Raw genomic sequence first — 16,711 nt, forward strand, 5'->3', positions numbered from 1 at the left:
TTTTGGAGGATACTTTTCGCTCAACGTCAAATTGAAACCGTTTAGCATCAGCACACCAAGTTCCGCTGATCGCGGATTTGGGAATTGGACTTTTGCCCGACGCTAGCCGATCAACGGGGTATAAAAGGACGTTCGACGTTACAACGGCATTAGAACTAAGTCCAAGTTTAGGCGTCGGTGTCTGGGACGCAGGCTCAAGAATGTTGTCCGCGAACTTCCATTCATTAGCATAATTTGCCTACGTGCTTTTATGTCCGACTAGACGACGTAGTTTAAAAGGAAAAATACTTAAAAACAGAAATACTTCTAATAAAAGTAGGTTTAATGGAAAGGCCAACAGACAGTAACTCCGCGCCAAAGTTCAAACATAGTGCAGCCCTGGGATACCGACATCTCGTTGTCGAACGCTTCAGAACTGTTCACACTAGCTGACCAAGGCAACTCTGCGATATCGATAACGCCTTTTCGGAATTTGTCCATATAGTCCCAAAATATTGTCACTTATATTCCGACAAGTTTTGGACGATAATGTTAAGAGCACGGTTGGGTATAGGAGAGGACCACCGTCGGGCTTAGTTTCCGAATCAGCTCCAGGCCCAGACATGACCACCGAGTCAGGCCCATCTTATCATGATGATATCATTTTCAAATGATATTTTATCAATATCAATTATTGCATCATTACAATACGTAAATTAAACCCCTCACCTGATCTTCACGTGATCTTTTTGTCGCCGAGATGTATGTTTATTACAAAATTTCACGTTGAGAACCCCAGAATAAAGTCTTCCCCAAGAAGCGTCATTTGACGCACTCCCGAAGCATTCGCACCACATATAGTGGTTCCTGGCAAGCGAAGTAATGCCCGGAACCGAGGTCAGTTCGGCTGTACACCACAGCTCTACCACCCAGTCCCTACCGGCGAATCTCCACCGTCGCAGGCGTTTGTAAAAACTGAACCTTTATGATTGTTTCCAGGACACACCTGGGCATGTCCAGGTCGTTGTCGTCGTTGCCCGTATAAACAGCCTCCATTTGATTTAAGCGAAATCTGAAAAAGAGAACGGTCCATTGTGGGACAGGAGGAGGACGAGAAGGGTTGGTTTATATAGACTTACTGCCCTTGTTTATTAGGTCACAATGTGGAATCAAATGCTGTATTTATCGAAAAAAATGCATTTAAATAATTTGCTAGATTATTTACTTGCCACAGCCACGCGGCCGTTTGCATAATAATATAAATGTATTATTAATTAACATAATTAAGTAATTAATACATCGTAACAAAATCTTGATAAATAGCAAAGTTAATGTTCTCACTCACGTTTGATACAAGCACTTAGTGTACTTATTTAGTTTGCGTCTAATACATAAATAAAAGTGTAAGTGTTTTTGATATAACTGATATATTATTTATTACTTGTTATTTACTAATTGTAAAACCATTTAGCTGGGCAACCATACATATTAGCTACTTGCTTTTAACTTTATTTATAAATATAAATGACGGTATGTCAAGAAATTATGGCATTTACCGAAATTCTAAGAATTTTCTTTATATATATTCTTTCCAAATATATAAATATTACCACATGAAATATCAATGACACAAACCAACAACAATACCATGCATTTTTGACTACATACATACATATATAAAAAGATGTCAACAAACAATAGTAAAGGTTTTAGACAGATATTTTTATGACAGTCCTGCGTTCATCGTACATTAAGTAAAACAAATATAGTTTAAAGCTTATTTTCTTACAATTAGAGTAAAAAAAACGCACCAAAAATAAGTGCCGCCGATAAACACAAAATTTAAACACCGATAGTCCCACGTTTTTCCACTTTGCGTCTGCAAAAGCTTTCCATTTTATGAAGCTTTGATTTTGGCAGCTGCAGCAACAAAAGCGGTTTTGAGTTAAAGTTTAGTTAGCCACTTTCTCACAAACAAGTCGGTTCTTTTTTCGCTTGTGGTGGAGTGTGATTCTTAGCCGCGTGCTTGTTGTTGTTGTTTGCGTGGCGTTGTGTTCATAACAATTACAACAAGTGATTATTAGTAGAAGACATGTTGTGTTCAAGAGGCTAGGCTATGGCTGGCTAAGAAACACAAGGGTTAGACTCCTTTCTGGGCGTAAATAGTAGACCATCCTCTGTAGTACCTTTATTTGGGCTGTTATTTTCGCCACCTCCCAGTTCCTCCAAAATGGTCCGGTGGAGCGCGCGCTCGCGGCGCCAAGCGCGCCAGGACAAAGTGGAGCTATTGGCCAGCAACAACAAAGTGAATGGCGAGGACGATACGTCCGATAACGGTATGTGCCAGGGGTGTGGGTGTCCTCAAAAATGGGGTCATTGAAGAGATTCATTTCAATTTTTAAAGGAATTCATATTTCCATAATTATGACTTCTACATTATTATTTAATCATTATTATTTAATTTAATTTCTTATTAGTTTTCATTTATTTTATTTTAATTTTTTAATTTTAAAGATTTTAAATTGCTACAAGATTTACAAACTTAAATATTTATTTTTAATGCTCTATCATAAATGAAAACTCTTAATATAAATAAAACATATTGACAAATAATTAAACAGCGATAGCATTATTTAAATATTTATAAAAATACGTTAACAAAGAATCTGATTTTTAATCCAAGAATATGCAGGTATAAGTATGACTAGTTATTTCTCTTCCAAATTGCTTCGCATGCCTTGTTTGATGAATTGAAAGGGTAGCATAAAGCTGCCAAAACGACTGTCATTCCATCTGTTTTCGATTGCCATTTTACGACTATGATTAAGGTGAAACACTTTCGCCCCGTTTTAGCCGCCTTTCGCAACTCGACTGACCTATCCGACCACGATGAGATCTTCCTCAAGGGATTACTGCGTAGTAACTCCAATACGCCCCACAAGGAACTGATGGTAAGTAGACCAGAAACCTTACACGTAAAAAATCGAGAAAAAATAACTCGGCACAATTCCTGACCCACTTACTTGCCTACGAGCATCTGCTCAATAAGAAAATTGCGCATACGGTTTTCCGCACATGAATTTTCCATTCCCAGGCACACACACTTCCACATTTGTGTTTACTTCATCGATGGCATTGCATGCTGATTTTTCGGTCTAGATAGAATTTTCCGGGCTGCTTGTACGCGCGAGTGTTTGATTTTCTTATTACATCATCACAAGCGCCAAAAAGAAAAGAAAATTCTTTTTGTATTTAAAAATATTTTCTTACTTACCAGATACTGCAATGGCTTTCTCGCGTTCGTTATGGCCCATTAGCACATGCTCTTATTTTTTGCTTTCCTCTTTAGAGTTTTCGCGCTAAACTTGACCTGTATTGCTTCCGCAAATAAGTAGGCCTTATGCAGATGGGGAGGGATTTTTATTAGATCATCTTGACATAACCATTGAAGTGGAAATTATCTTGACCTGACACATTTAGCGCTTGCTTGGAGGCTTCTTACTCAAACGAACTGCCAGAATGTTTGTAGCATAATCAAATTGTAAATATTATTTGCTGTTTCTGTGGAAAACACGCACGCCAACTAGAAAAACACTAAGTTGGAGTTATAATCAAAATGAATACGAATTTGTTGTGTTCTGTATATAATAGTAACTATAAACTTAATTTAAAAAAATGTAACCAACAGAAAGTTACAACAATACATTTTGATTAATTTTTAAAAAATAATTTTTATTGAAAACATTTTAACAGTTTATACGAAGGTTTTCTTTGAGTATAATAATTAATTAATAAAATAAAGTATTACCTAAAAAAAAAGAGAGAGCGTCGAGTTCCCCTACTATCAAATACCCGTTACTCAGCTAGTGGAAGTGCAAACAAGAAATTTTTAAATTTTTTTGGCATATTGATAAAAATAAAAAATAGAAATAGAAAAATAATTAAATGTAAAAAAATTTTAAAATGTTTTAAAAGCGTGTGTGTGACAAAAAGTTTGGCAAATTGGTTAATATTTACAGGATTAATGAAAAAATATAAAAACATTTTTCAAAACTGTCGGCGTGGAAAAAAATTTCTTGGCATACCGATAGAAATTTACAAACAAATAAAAAAATTAAAAAATATCAAAACATTTTTAAAAAAAGTGAAGGCTTGGCAGTTTTGGGTTGTTTGCGGGCGTTAAAGGGCGTGGCAACATGTGTGTGTGTCTGAAGTCTGCGTATCTAAAGTCTGCATGCCTAATCATACGGACGGACAGACGGATATAGCCAGGTCGACTCCGCAATTAATCCTGATCAAGAATATATATACTTTAAATGGTTGGAACCGCATGCGTTTGCCTGTTACATACTTTTTAAGGAATAATAAACGTAAACCAAAGATTATTAAGACCCAAACAAACATTACAAAAATCAAAAAAGCCATATGCAGCAAATATTATCGAAGGCGACATCGCGTGACGACCATAATTAGAAAAGAACATTTTTCGAGGTATTTTCCTGGGCAGGCTCATTTGATTGTGGTTTTCTGCTGTGGTCGGTGGCTGTTGAGAAAAGCAGTGAAAGTAATTAAGCCACGAGTCGCGAGATAAGAAAATTTGAAATGTCACTACCAATTCCCCTGTTTTCCTTTCCCCACTCGACTGTCGTCACCGCTCCTTGCAACACTCCCCCATTTTATGCAGATTACATAAAACACGGACAAGTCGCCGTGCCAACTCTTTAACATCAACGCCCCAAGAAGTTGTGTGTATTTGAGTGTGAATAAGAGAACCGGTTTGAAAATATTTTTCCAGCGTAAACAATACGCTTTTATGTTACCTGCGCTCGAAAACGATGCACAAAAAGCGCTAAACTCGTTGGCCTACTAATGCAGCTGTGGTCGGGAGTACGAAATAGCTTGGTTTTAGATGCTGCTAGGATCAGCGAAGTAGTTGGTAACAATAAGGCGATACATGTTATAACGAAAATTACTTATTTAAGGTGCTGTTTCATTCAACAAAGAGAGTATTAAAATAGTTAAACAAATACATTTTAATATTTCTTGTCATACGTTTTAAGAGAACTTCGAGTACTTGTATTTTATAAAGTTTTCAACAGTTTAAAGCGACGGTTCATGCTTTTCAGAGTATAGCACGGCTTTAAGCGAAAGAGAGGGCGCATCGCTGTGTATTTAAGCCACTGTTAAGTCGAAGCCAACATGTGCATAACAGACTGTGTACAGTTGTAACTTGGCTCTCGCTAAGCTTTTATCACGGCAAGCCAGTGAGTTAGTGAGCTGTTGCTGAGAAGAAAACAAAGCTAGCCCTAGCTCTCACTAGCTCACTTGCTCTCGCCGCTTGTTCGCAGAGCTCGTGAGTCAGTTACTTGCGAACAGTGCTAAGGTGAGGTTCACATTCCGGTTTAAAACGTGCGCTTCGGCGGCTTGGCACTCACTCATTCAAATGAACATTTGTGTCTGACTGTATTGGTGTTTTGCGTTTGCGTTTGTGTTTGTGAGCGTGGCTTAAACGGGCGTCTTGAAACCGAAAAGCAACAGTTAGTTGGTCCTCTCTCAGCCCTCTCTTTTTCGAACTCAACAATGTTCATTAACCATTTTCCGTGTGAAAGCATTAAGCCCATGATAAGGTGCTTATTATGAACCAATCAATATTATTGTAAAAACGGAAAAACGAAAAACTAGAGCAGTTATTAGTGTGTTGTGCTAGTGCCTTGGTAACCCCGCTGCAGAAAGCTTTTCCGAGCTTGAATTGATGACGTAGTCGCCGAGAACTGTTTTGTAACCTGGCCAACAAGCAGTAACAGTCTTGGCCATGCTTTGGCATTTCCAAAACCCCAAACTGCATACTATGAAACTGAAAAAAAGTGGCTCTCTCAGCACACACACATATGCACGATAAGCGCTCACCAGCGTTTTGGGAGTGGCTCCAAAAATAAGACAAGAAAAAACAAATAAAAGTCATCTGAAAATATAACCAACTGTTAATGTAATTGCATACTTAATGCCACTAAGCTCCTAAAACTTAATCACTTTACGTTGGTTATTTTAGTTTACATATTTCGTGCCACTGTTAGCTTCAACTGAGAAACAAATTCGCTACTTGTTTTCGTGTTTTTCGATTGTGTGTCTAATTATCAGTTTGCTTAATTAGTAAGCACCTGTTGCGGTACACAATATTTTGAAGCCATTTTAAACTGACGTTGTCATGACGAAAACCTTTTGCTGAGTGGAGGTGAAAGCCCAACGTATCAATAACAGTTGTGGGTGTGTGTCATAAAGGGTGGGGACTGTCTGTCGCGTGGGGCTTCCTCGCAGCTTTTCACACGGAGAAGGCGAAGCTAGGGAAAATCCGTAGAACATAGAACATCCGTAGAAATACGATCTGCAGTGGTTCGACACATAAACAAACATAAGTGGTCGGGATTACTCATCCATGAATCTAAATGGGTTCAAAAGCTTATCTCTGAAAACCATATACATATATGTATGTACATATGTACATACTTAAAATTAAAATAATTTTAAGATAATTAGTAGGAAGAAGAGGTCCACTTAACTTACTAACATATTAATATATTATATAACCATTCCTAAGAGTTTAACATAATTAACATAAATACATTATAGCAGAAAATTCCTTTCGTTCCATTCAGTTATAAAGAGAATGTATTCCTTTTCGATTTCTGCTTAAATACGCATAAATATTGCATGAGCTGACTCAGATGGCTTTCCCATCGTGGGCGGAATCTGCAATCTGATTGGGCCCATAATACAATGAATACAATGAACACAAGAAGCAAGGGAACAACAAACGCTGTAGTTGTAGACAGGGCCAAGTAGTCCCGGAAGATGGAATTATGTGCAATTAAAGCTGAAAACTCACTTTCCATGCGACCCAAATTCAAATGGCAAGCGCGACCCAATTTTCGACCTAAGACTCCAAGCATTCTGTTGTCAGCATAGAGAAGAGTTCACCCGGGGTTAAATGGCATGACATTCTCGCATATAGTGTGTACATGGATAGCCAGAGATGTCTGCCCAAAAAGCTGGACCAATTAACGCACTCGCTCAATTAAGTCGGAGGCATCTTAACTTGACCTAGGGCAGGCACGCCCAGGCGAAGAGCTCTGCATTTAATTAGCCGCACATGAGAAACTCATCTTTCCGCTTTTTTGCCATTCCAGCTGAATCCGACCGAACCTCAGCCAGTGCCAGTATTCCTGCCCGCTCATCTGAACAACAAGCCCATCTGCGACGACATCATCCGCAAGTTCTCACCGTCGAGGCGCCTGGAATCGCGAGAGCTCGCCAAGCTTCTCGCCCAGCCGCATTTTCGTGTAAGTAGACAGAGAAAGTCATGGCGAAAGCCTTTCTAAGTGGGCTTCTAGAATATAACTCCGACAATCTATATCTATCTTTCATCTAGTCTATCTTTCTTCAGCTCCTGACTTAGAATGTATCTAAGACGCATTTAAGATATTGCTTCTGTGGCTCTTTCTACATCCGGTAGCTACTTTATTGTATATCAAGTGCTGAGTTATCTGACATTTAAAACAAACACCAGACTGGCATTTTAAAAAGCTTTTATTGAGGCTCTCGTTTCCCTAGTGCTGAGTAAGGTCGGCTCAGAAAGTGATTTTGTCTGTAAACGGACTCTACCCAAAATGTTTATTTTATTAAGTCATAGGCGCCTTAAAATCTGATGAAAGAGTCCATTAAAGTGGGGGTTCATGCTAGTATAGACGTTGCGAATACGGAACAGAAACGTACATATGTAATGAAATATTCAAATCTTTTAACTCATTTTTCTTTCATCAGGCTCTTTTGCGCGCCCATGATGAAATAGGTGCGCTCTACGAACAACGACTTAAAGCTGCCGGGGGATCCACCACCCAATTAGAGATCGCCAGCCAACGCCAATCGGGAGGCTACCTGTTCACCGAGGACGTCCTCAACACCAAGATGCCAGTGGAGACCATCAAGATGGTGGGTCTGCGCCGAGATCCCAACAAGCCGCTCGGCCTGACCGTCGAACTGGACGAGTTCAAGCAGCTGGTGGTGGCCAGGATTCTGGCGGGCGGAGTGATCGACAAACAGAGCATGCTGCACGTCGGCGATGTCATCCTGGAGGTGAACGGCACCTCAGTTCGAACTCCCGATGAGCTGCAGGTGGAGGTGTCGCGGGCCAAGGAGAATCTCACCTTGAAGATCGGACCCAACGTGGACGAGGAGATCAAGAGCGGTCGCTACACTGTGAGTTGGGGTCAGGGAAAACAGAATGGCATCGCGAGTCTCGAGACGGGCAAGAAACTGACGGTAAGTTCGATGTCTGCTTGAAGATTTCTCCCACAGATTGCTGCTTGCTTGCATGAGTTTCGATTAGTTGAACGTTTATCCTAATTAGTTTATTGGCCGGTTAAAATTCAAATAATGAATCTAGCACAATGTTCTTGACCATAAAGGGTTTTCAGTTTGTTGTGATCGCCAACTTACAAAATGAGCTATCCAGTTGTACGCTTTATGACCATTTTAATTTGTACCGTAATTGGTATTAGTTGAATACGTTTAGTTATCAAACCCTTCTTACTGAAAATAATCTACATTCGTATGAAATTCCAAATCATCAACGTATAAAATTAACATTAGACAAACACAACGAATTCCCTTGAAATTTCTCAAAGCGCTTGCAACTAAGTAAGTAAATCCTGGCATAGTAAAGCTTCTAAAAGGGTTTAATGCTTAAAAACTAGTAACGAAGTTTATGTTATCCTACTCCAACAGTGCTACATGCGTGCGCTCTTCACATACAATCCTTCTGAAGATTCCCTGCTGCCATGCAGGGATATTGGATTGCCCTTCAAATCGGGCGACATTTTGCAGGTGAGTTGGTCAGTCAAAACCAATCTAGTAAACCTAATCAATGTTCATGGTTGCCGTTGCAGATCATCAATGTAAAAGATCCCAACTGGTGGCAGGCCAAGAACATTACTGCCGAATCTGACAAAATTGGACTCATACCATCTCAAGAGCTGGAGGAGCGGCGCAAAGCCTTTGTGGCCCCCGAGGCGGACTACGTTCACAAAATTGGCATTTGCGGGACAAGGGTCAGTTTTCGTAGCTTCCTAATGGGTTCCCAGTAAACATTGTATGTCGCCACAGATCTCGAAGCGAAAGCGCAAGACCATGTACCGATCGGTGGCCAATTGCGAGTTCGACAAGGCTGAGCTGCTGCTCTATGAGGAGGTCACGCGAATGCCTCCGTTTCGCAGGAAAACCCTGGTTCTCATCGGGGTTTCCGGAGTGGGAAGACGAACGCTCAAGAATCGCCTGATCAACAGCGATGTGGACAAGTTCAGAGCGGTTATCCCGCGTATGTACAATTTACGATATACTATATACTATAGTATACTACACTATTTACGGTACTATATAATTTGTGTTCTTGGTATAACTTCAGATACCAGTCGTCCCAAGCGCGCCTTGGAGGAGAACGGCAGTAGCTATTGGTTCATGGACCGGGAGGAGATGGAAGAGGCCGTAAGGAACAACGAGTTCTTAGAGTACGGCGAGCACAATGGCAATCTGTACGGCACCCATTTGCAGTCCATCAAGGACGTGATTAATAGTGGGCGTATGTGCATCCTGGATTGTGCACCGAACGCCCTGAAGATCCTGCACAACAGCCAGGAACTGATGCCTTTTGTTATCTTTGTGGCAGCGCCGGGCATGGAACAGCTCAAGACTATCTATGCGGATCGCAGGGCCACGGGCTCCAACAGGAATTTATCTGTATGTTTGACCTAGCCTCTAGACTAGGCACTCCTTTAATCCGAGCACGTATTCCACAGTTTGATCGCCAGAGTTCCATAAGATTCAGCTCCAGACGCGCCCGTACGCTCGAGTCCCTAGCGTCCTTGTATGAGGTATTGTTTTCTGACCTATCCTTAACTGTAATAACATAAATTGTGCTTAACTCACTCATCCGCTTGGCGCACCTAGGCTACCCTGGTAGCCCTGTTAGATCTCTGCCTGAATACCCAAACATTGCTTAACACATTCGCTTTCTATGACTCTTCTGAACAGGACGACGACCTGGTCGCCACTGTCGAGGAGAGCAGCTTCGTCCAGCGCAAGTACGAGAAATACTTCGACATGGTCATCGTGAACGAGGACTTTGATGAAACGTTCCGTCAGGTGGTGGAAACGCTGGATCAGATGAGCCACGAGGAGCAGTGGGTGCCTGTTAATTGGATCTACTAGAAGCTAGAATCGAGACTCCACCCATAACCTTCTGCAATTTCTCCTTCTTGCATATTAAAGAATAAATACTATAAAATACGAATGCTTATCATCACAGTAAAAGGGATAATTCCAGTAATTGAAGCTTAAACTTGCAGCACAAAACAAATCTAGCGAAAAGCAATAGAAACGCTAAAGATTTCCATATTGATTGTTGATAAGATGTTTTTTTAAAGAATTTAATGTGTTTTATAAACTATGATTATTTCAATTACTGTCTTCTCCTTTTTATATAAAAAAAAAACATGTATATATGCAATGCTTGTTTAAGTTGAAATGCGCCCTCCGTTTACAATTCAGTTTCCCTAAGTATAAGTCTAATTTTATGAAACGAATTCGTCCATTTTACCACTCTTGTTTTATATTTACAAATAATGAATGATGTCAACGCATATCTCTTCAGTTTATTATTTTAACGAAACTCCTCAGTACAACACCCTTCTGCCAATATTTTCGTGTAGTTCTTAGATTTGTTCGAATAAAATTTGTAAGTTTTACGAAATAGTTAAATATTGATGTTGAGTAAAGCAAACGAAATACGAATAAACTTGGCTCAAATAAATGGTGAATCTTGACTACCTTCAGCTAGGCGCACCAAAATATATTTTATTTGCTGAATTTAATGTCTTAGACTGTAAAGGTTGAATGCCAGGCATTTAAGCAACTATATATGCAGGGATTTATAGGTGAATTCCCAGAGATTTCTCCGCCACAGCGTGTGGCTGACGCATTTGCTCGCTGTACTCGGGCAAGTTCATGAAGTCCTCGAAGCCAATGGAATCACAGCGGCCAGTCAGGACATCGTCCATGAAGTTGCTACAATAGAAGGAATGAATGTATGAATCAAATGTGTACAGGATTGGGAGTAGTATGTACTACTTTAGTACTTTACAAGAAAAGGGAATTATTTCGTGGTTTTTGGGTGATGATTAATAGGTTCAAGAGAGCTTTAAGGCCAACACAATGATTTTATGGTCTCCCAGAGATTGGACGATATCCCAAATCTTTAATGTGATGGATTCTATATGTAGGGTTCTCTGCGGCCCCCGGATACAGAAGCTTTCTTCACATGGTATCCCTGGGGATCCCTGGGCTGCTGGGATTCCTGCCCAGACTGAGAGGCTCCCAGTGCTTGCTAGATGCTCACCTGGACGAAAGGAAAGGCAGGCGGCCCACCTGGCGAGCGGCGAAGCGCTCCATTCCCATCTTGAGGGGCACGCCGAGGCCCTCGCGGTTGCGCAGCATCTGCATGTTGAGGTTGTACTGGTGCTCGTTGTAGTTCAGCTCCGAGTCGCGCAGCCGGTGGACGTGGGCCAGTTGGTTCAGGCAGTTGGCCTCCGTGGGCATTCCCACACGGCCGGTGGCGTTCAGAACGGACACCTCGGCGGGCTGGACTTTCAGGGATGGCTGGTACTGCATAACAGGGGGTTTCACTTCGTTAGCGGGTTTACTAAATGAACTCAGCCGTGTACTTACCATCTTGGCTCTACTTTTGTGGATTTCGCGCTTGAAGGGGGAAAATGCGGTGAATTACAAATTTTCTTCTTGAATGACAAACAAATTCCGTGCGAATTAGAGCTGGAACTTTTGTCGATGCCTACTCGATTTCAACGATATCGAACAAAGAATCGAATACATTTGCGTAGAAACCAGGCTGGCAACTCCTGATATGTGTAGATATTAGAATGGCAGCCCCGCCAATGCCAGCATGGACTCGATCCAATCAACCCACATAACTTTCAGCCCGGGCACTAACCATTGCAGGGTACAAAAGTGGCGACTTACATACATATGTCCGAAAAGTGTTTTTCGCAAACAAATGATGTATCCTTAAACTATTCCAATCCAATTTGGTTATTCGTAGGTCGTTTTGTTATTAAAACAAAAAAAATGCATATATAGCAGAAACACTGCACTGTTTCAACGCCAACTGTAACGCTTAACAGTAATCGTGCGTTGATGGCCAAAATTCGGTCTATGTAAATTTGCGTTTTTAACGCACTTAGCACTTCGGTCAAGTGACGAACTTGAGTGTTGTGATTAATTACACCCTCGCTGGCCAGCAACGCACATACGAAAGATACGTATCGCAGCTCTAATCAATTCGATCAACAAAAAGACTGGGGTTTTGTTTTTCCTTTCCACCCACACCTTTTAGCGGCTTTTATGATCTTCTGCTCCACAGAGACGCGATTCATTTGCATCGAGTGACAAACGCGAACGAATGCGAGGAGCCCAAATCACACGACAGGGCCTAATTAGTGCATGGTCACTAATAAAGACTTGGTCAGTGGATGTTGTGTTAATCAAACTCCCGCACACAATAGGCACAAACTGTCTCCGCTCGATCCGATCCGATCTTATCCAATCTGAACTTGAAACCGAGGGGCATCCAAATGGAATCGCCAACCGGATGGATATGGATCTTCACCTTAAGAAGAACCCTAAGCGAAATGTAGTGCGCAAATTATGAGTTAGTATGTATATTTATACCCGTTACTCGTAGAATAAAAGGGTATACTAGATTCGTTGAAAAGTATGTAACAGGCAGAGGGAAGTGTTTCCGAATATATAAAGTATATATATTCTTGATCAGGATCAATAGCCGAGTCGATCTGGCCATGTCCGTCTGTCCGTCCGTCTGTCTGTCTGTATGTCTCCGTCTGTCCGTCCGTCTGCCCGTCCGTATGAACGTCGAGATCTCAGGAACTATAAAAGCTAGAAAGTTGAGATTCAGCATGCAGACCATAGACCATAGAAGCAGCGCAAGTTTGTCGATTCGTGTTGCCACGCCCACTCTAACGCCCACAAACCGCACAAAGCTGCCACGCCCACACTTTTGAAAAATGTTTTGATATTTTTTCATTTTTGTATTATTCTTGTAAAATTCTATCGAGCATCCTTTTTTTGACTTGTTTATTAATTAATTATTATATTTAGAGTTCTATGAATTTTGTCGGTTAAGACTTCGAAACCTTTAGATCTCTTACCACGATTGATTTACAACGTTAACTTTCTGTTTTTCAGCCGTTGACCAATTAATACACAGTAGACCTGTCCGAAGCGAATGAACCAATTCACCCAGTTCAATATATGGCCATAAGGATGGTCAAAGAGCCAACTATGTATGGTCGGATGGAGATCTCAGGGCGAGAAGATCGAAATGTAAAAGTCAAATAAAAATATAACGTTGAGAATTAACATTTTTTCACAGCAATAAATGCATAAAAGTCAAAGACGTGTATTCAAAAAAGAGAAGAGCCGTGGGTTCAACTAGGGGACTCTTCAGATGAGGGAATTCCTTCTAATTTAGATATACAGATAGAAAAAAGTGCTTAAAATATGTGTAACCTAGAACAAGAGATCCCAAAACAAACTGAAAGATCAGAATTTATTGTATATATTAAGTTTTTCTAAGGAGAGGTTCTTGAATACACCCAAAGGCACGATATCGCTCAGTGCATTGGTACACCCATTTCTGCATGACGTATACATAGCATAAAATTTACAATCTCCGCTGGATGCTGCCCTCCGCCGTCCTCCATTGTCGTCGCTAATAGAGACATACAACCTCCACTGGGAATTGATCGTGGATCGAAAGAGCAGGAGGCTTCGTTAACGGCACAAAAAGTTCGAATGTTTCGTTACTTTTCCCGGCTGCCATAAACTTTTATGGCTGCAAGACGCAGCGGAAGACGAGGACAATGGGTCTTGGATCTGGGATCGGGATCGGGGATCAGAGAACTGGGAGCAGCTGTAAGCAGCCGTCGAGATGATTGGCCATTATGCCGGACCAGGGACGAGGCTACTCGGTATCTTTCTTTTTTATAACCATAGGGGTCGCTGCCGCTTTGACGGGCCATCCCGATCCTCCTCCCATGGGTGCCAATTAATCCAATCCAGTACGAGGAACCGGGTTGAGCTGGGGCAGGGGAGCCGAGCTGGACCCTATTAGCAGCCATATTGCCAGGCACTGAACAAAATGATGAGTTGAATTGCTGCTACTAAGGATTAACTATAAAGTCATTAAAAAAGGTTTTGTCTACAACTCATAAGATAAATGGATACTTTCAAGATGAGTGAGGAGGAAAAATGTTGGGTCTTCACGTACTTCCTAAAATATGGAATATGTATAATAATTTGGGGTTTTCTATGTATATTTTTTTTCTGTGCTGTGGCATAATAAAAGTAAAATTCATTCGAGAGTGATCTGAGTAAGATCGCTCCTCACATTTATGGCTTCCATTCGCTAGGATCCCCCTCCGCCATTGGCAACTAGCTTCTTGTGAAACGAGATACTCTGGGCCATAAATCAACCGGCTGAGTGAGAGATGGCCAGTTTCGGCGATGCATTTTATCCATTTTTGAAAATGCCAGGACATAAGAACACGCACCAATCCCATAACGAAATGGCGGACGCAAGACATAAGTTGTGAATTCGGCGTAATTTTGGCAGCGGCATGTGTAATGCAGTAGCCAAGAAAAATAGAGGGTGTACGAACACAAAAGGCGTCGGCAAAAGTCAAAAACCACTTCGATACGCCAGGATGACCAAAGGCCAGCGACCAGAATGGAAAGGGTTGGGCCGCAGAGTTCCACTAAATCGGGGATATATATGTATAAATGTATATATGTACATACATATACATACGTAACGCATATCTCCGCCGATCTCTCGACATGTGCATACGGCGTAACAGAAACAGAAACTGAAACAAATGCAAACACACACTGCAGTCGTCCGCTCCCAATTTGGTATGTATTTTTTAGCGTGTAGGTGTGAAAACGGAGTCCACTTCCTTTATCGGGGGAAAATGTTTTGGTTTTTTTGCTTTATTTCTGGTCACTGGTGCCTCCCCGGGGTATTTTGCATCTTCGCTGACACATAAGTCCAAATATTTTCAGTGCGAAATAAAGTATACAGAAAACTGACTCCGCTGCCGTTTAATCTGAAAACGTTTTCCGATTCGGTCACGGTTCTCTTCGGTTGGAAACCCGGTGGTTGTATCAAAATCTGGACAGGTCGTATATTTGCCTCGCATCGGCTTGGACATTTCCGATTCTGCTAATCGCAGGTCCTATAAATCAACCCCTTAAGAGCCCCAGCCGGGTACAATTTCTATACTTCGCCATACTAGACTACAAGTGCTAGATGGGTTCTATACTATATACGATCCGATCGTCTGGCACTTCAGATCGCCATGTTTGTTGTGACGGGCGCCAAGTGAAAAGGTTGGTTCCTTGCATTCCATCTTCAGATGTACACATACGTACTACGATCGGCTGGGATTTCATTTGAATTTTCTGATTTATTGGAGTTATAAATTGGGTTATATTGCCCACTTATGTATTAATTAATAAACAACTAAAGCAAAATACAGGTAATTTTTTTCTTAAACCTTCCTTAAATAATACGATGTGTGATGTACGATACACATACATCTTCAAAATTCAATTGTCACTGCATTCAATTTCAGATAGTACGCAGATGATGTACTTCATGTGCTTTAAAAGAACTACAAAAGTATGCAAATAAACCTATTTGGCAGTTTACATACATATGTCCCACGGAATCCTGAGCTTGTTTGACTTCTTTTAACGGCAAAAAACCAATTGTATCTGCCCTAACTTGGAAACCAGATATCCATGTATATTCCAGAATACAAAAGTTTTGTTTGCAGACTTACATAAAGAACAAGAGAAACCGCTATAGTCAAGTTCCCCGACTATCTGATACCCGTTACTCATCTAGTGAAAGTGCGAAGAGAAACTTCAAAACTGACCGTTTTTGGGCGTTAGAGTGGGCGTGGCAAAACAATTTTTGGTAAATAGAGTTATATTTACAAGACGAACAAACATGTGAAAAAATTTCATAACATTTTTTATAAGTATGGGCGTGGCAGTTTTGGGTGGTTTGTGGGCGTTAGGGTGGGCGTGGCAAAAAGTTTATCTGCAGATCGATAGAAATAGACAATATTAATGAAAACTAAAAAAAATGAAAAAATATTAAAACATTTTTCAAAAGTGTGGGCGTGGCAGTTTTGGGCGGTTTGTAGGCGTTAGAGTGGGCGTGGCAACATGAATCGACAAACTTCCGCTGCGTCTATGTCTCTGGAGTGTGCATGATTAATCTCAAGGTTCTAGCTTTTATAGTTCCTGAGATCTCGACGTTCATACGGACAGACGGACGTACAGACGGACATGGCCAGATCGACTCGACTATTGATCCTGATCAAGAATACATATACTTTATATATTCGGAAACGCTTCCTTCTGCCTGTTACATACTTTTCAACGAATCGAGTATACCATTATACTCTGTGAGTAACGGGTATAAAAACCACCAAAAACTTTACCTTGTATTAATTATAATGTAATGCAACTTTTGATTTCGCCTTAATGGGGGAACTACCTTTTATGCAGTCGCTTTGTA

The 16,711-nt window shown here is 41.0% G+C and overlaps 2 protein-coding genes across 3 annotated transcripts; one reads left to right on the forward strand and one right to left on the reverse strand.

Moving 5' to 3' along the window:
* The first annotated feature begins 1,964 nt into the window (after window positions 1-1,964).
* LOC122612612 (protein PALS2) lies at window positions 1,965-10,680 on the forward strand. 2 transcript variants are annotated; one of them, XM_043786348.1, is made up of 10 exons: window positions 1,965-2,315; window positions 2,833-2,930; window positions 7,164-7,316; window positions 7,798-8,232; window positions 8,761-8,859; window positions 8,922-9,083; window positions 9,139-9,349; window positions 9,437-9,768; window positions 9,828-9,902; window positions 10,063-10,680. In XM_043786348.1, exons 1-10 carry the CDS (start codon window positions 2,210-2,212, stop codon window positions 10,237-10,239), a joined length of 1,848 nt encoding a protein of 615 aa, XP_043642283.1. In that variant the 5' UTR covers window positions 1,965-2,209; the 3' UTR covers window positions 10,240-10,680. The 2 variants fall into 2 exon arrangements, with proteins under 2 accessions (XP_043642283.1, XP_043642281.1); XM_043786346.1 differs by having other exon boundaries at window positions 1,967-2,315; window positions 7,798-8,295.
* A 141-nt stretch (window positions 10,681-10,821) lies between these two features.
* Window positions 10,822-11,914, reverse strand: LOC122612615 (proteasome maturation protein). The gene is made up of 3 exons (XM_043786352.1): window positions 11,755-11,914; window positions 11,426-11,691; window positions 10,822-11,094 (listed from the first exon to the last, which is right to left on the reverse strand). The coding sequence occupies exons 1-3, from the start codon at window positions 11,755-11,757 to the stop codon at window positions 10,959-10,961; spliced, it is 405 nt and encodes a 134-aa protein (XP_043642287.1). The 5' UTR covers window positions 11,758-11,914; the 3' UTR covers window positions 10,822-10,958.
* Window positions 11,915-16,711: the final 4,797 nt, after the last annotated feature.

This window comes from Drosophila teissieri, chromosome 2R (genome assembly GCF_016746235.2).
Source record: "Drosophila teissieri strain GT53w chromosome 2R, Prin_Dtei_1.1, whole genome shotgun sequence".
Classification (NCBI taxonomy): Eukaryota; Metazoa; Arthropoda; class Insecta; order Diptera; family Drosophilidae; genus Drosophila; species Drosophila teissieri.

Excerpts from the sequence above, each read along its gene's own strand:
- LOC122612612 (XM_043786346.1), top strand. The coding sequence starts at position 2,210 with ATGGTCCGGTGGAGCGCGCGCTCGCGGCGCCAAGCGCGCCAGGACAAA. Across the intron at positions 7,317-7,797 it reads TCGCCCAGCCGCATTTTCGT|GCTCTTTTGCGCGCCCATGA; the intron begins GTAAGTAGACAG and ends TTCTTTCATCAG. Across the intron at positions 8,860-8,921 it reads AATCGGGCGACATTTTGCAG|ATCATCAATGTAAAAGATCC; the intron begins GTGAGTTGGTCA and ends TTGCCGTTGCAG.
- LOC122612615 (XM_043786352.1), bottom strand. Across the intron at positions 11,095-11,425 it reads CTGCCTTTCCTTTCGTCCAG|CAACTTCATGGACGATGTCC; the intron begins GTGAGCATCTAG and ends CTTCTATTGTAG.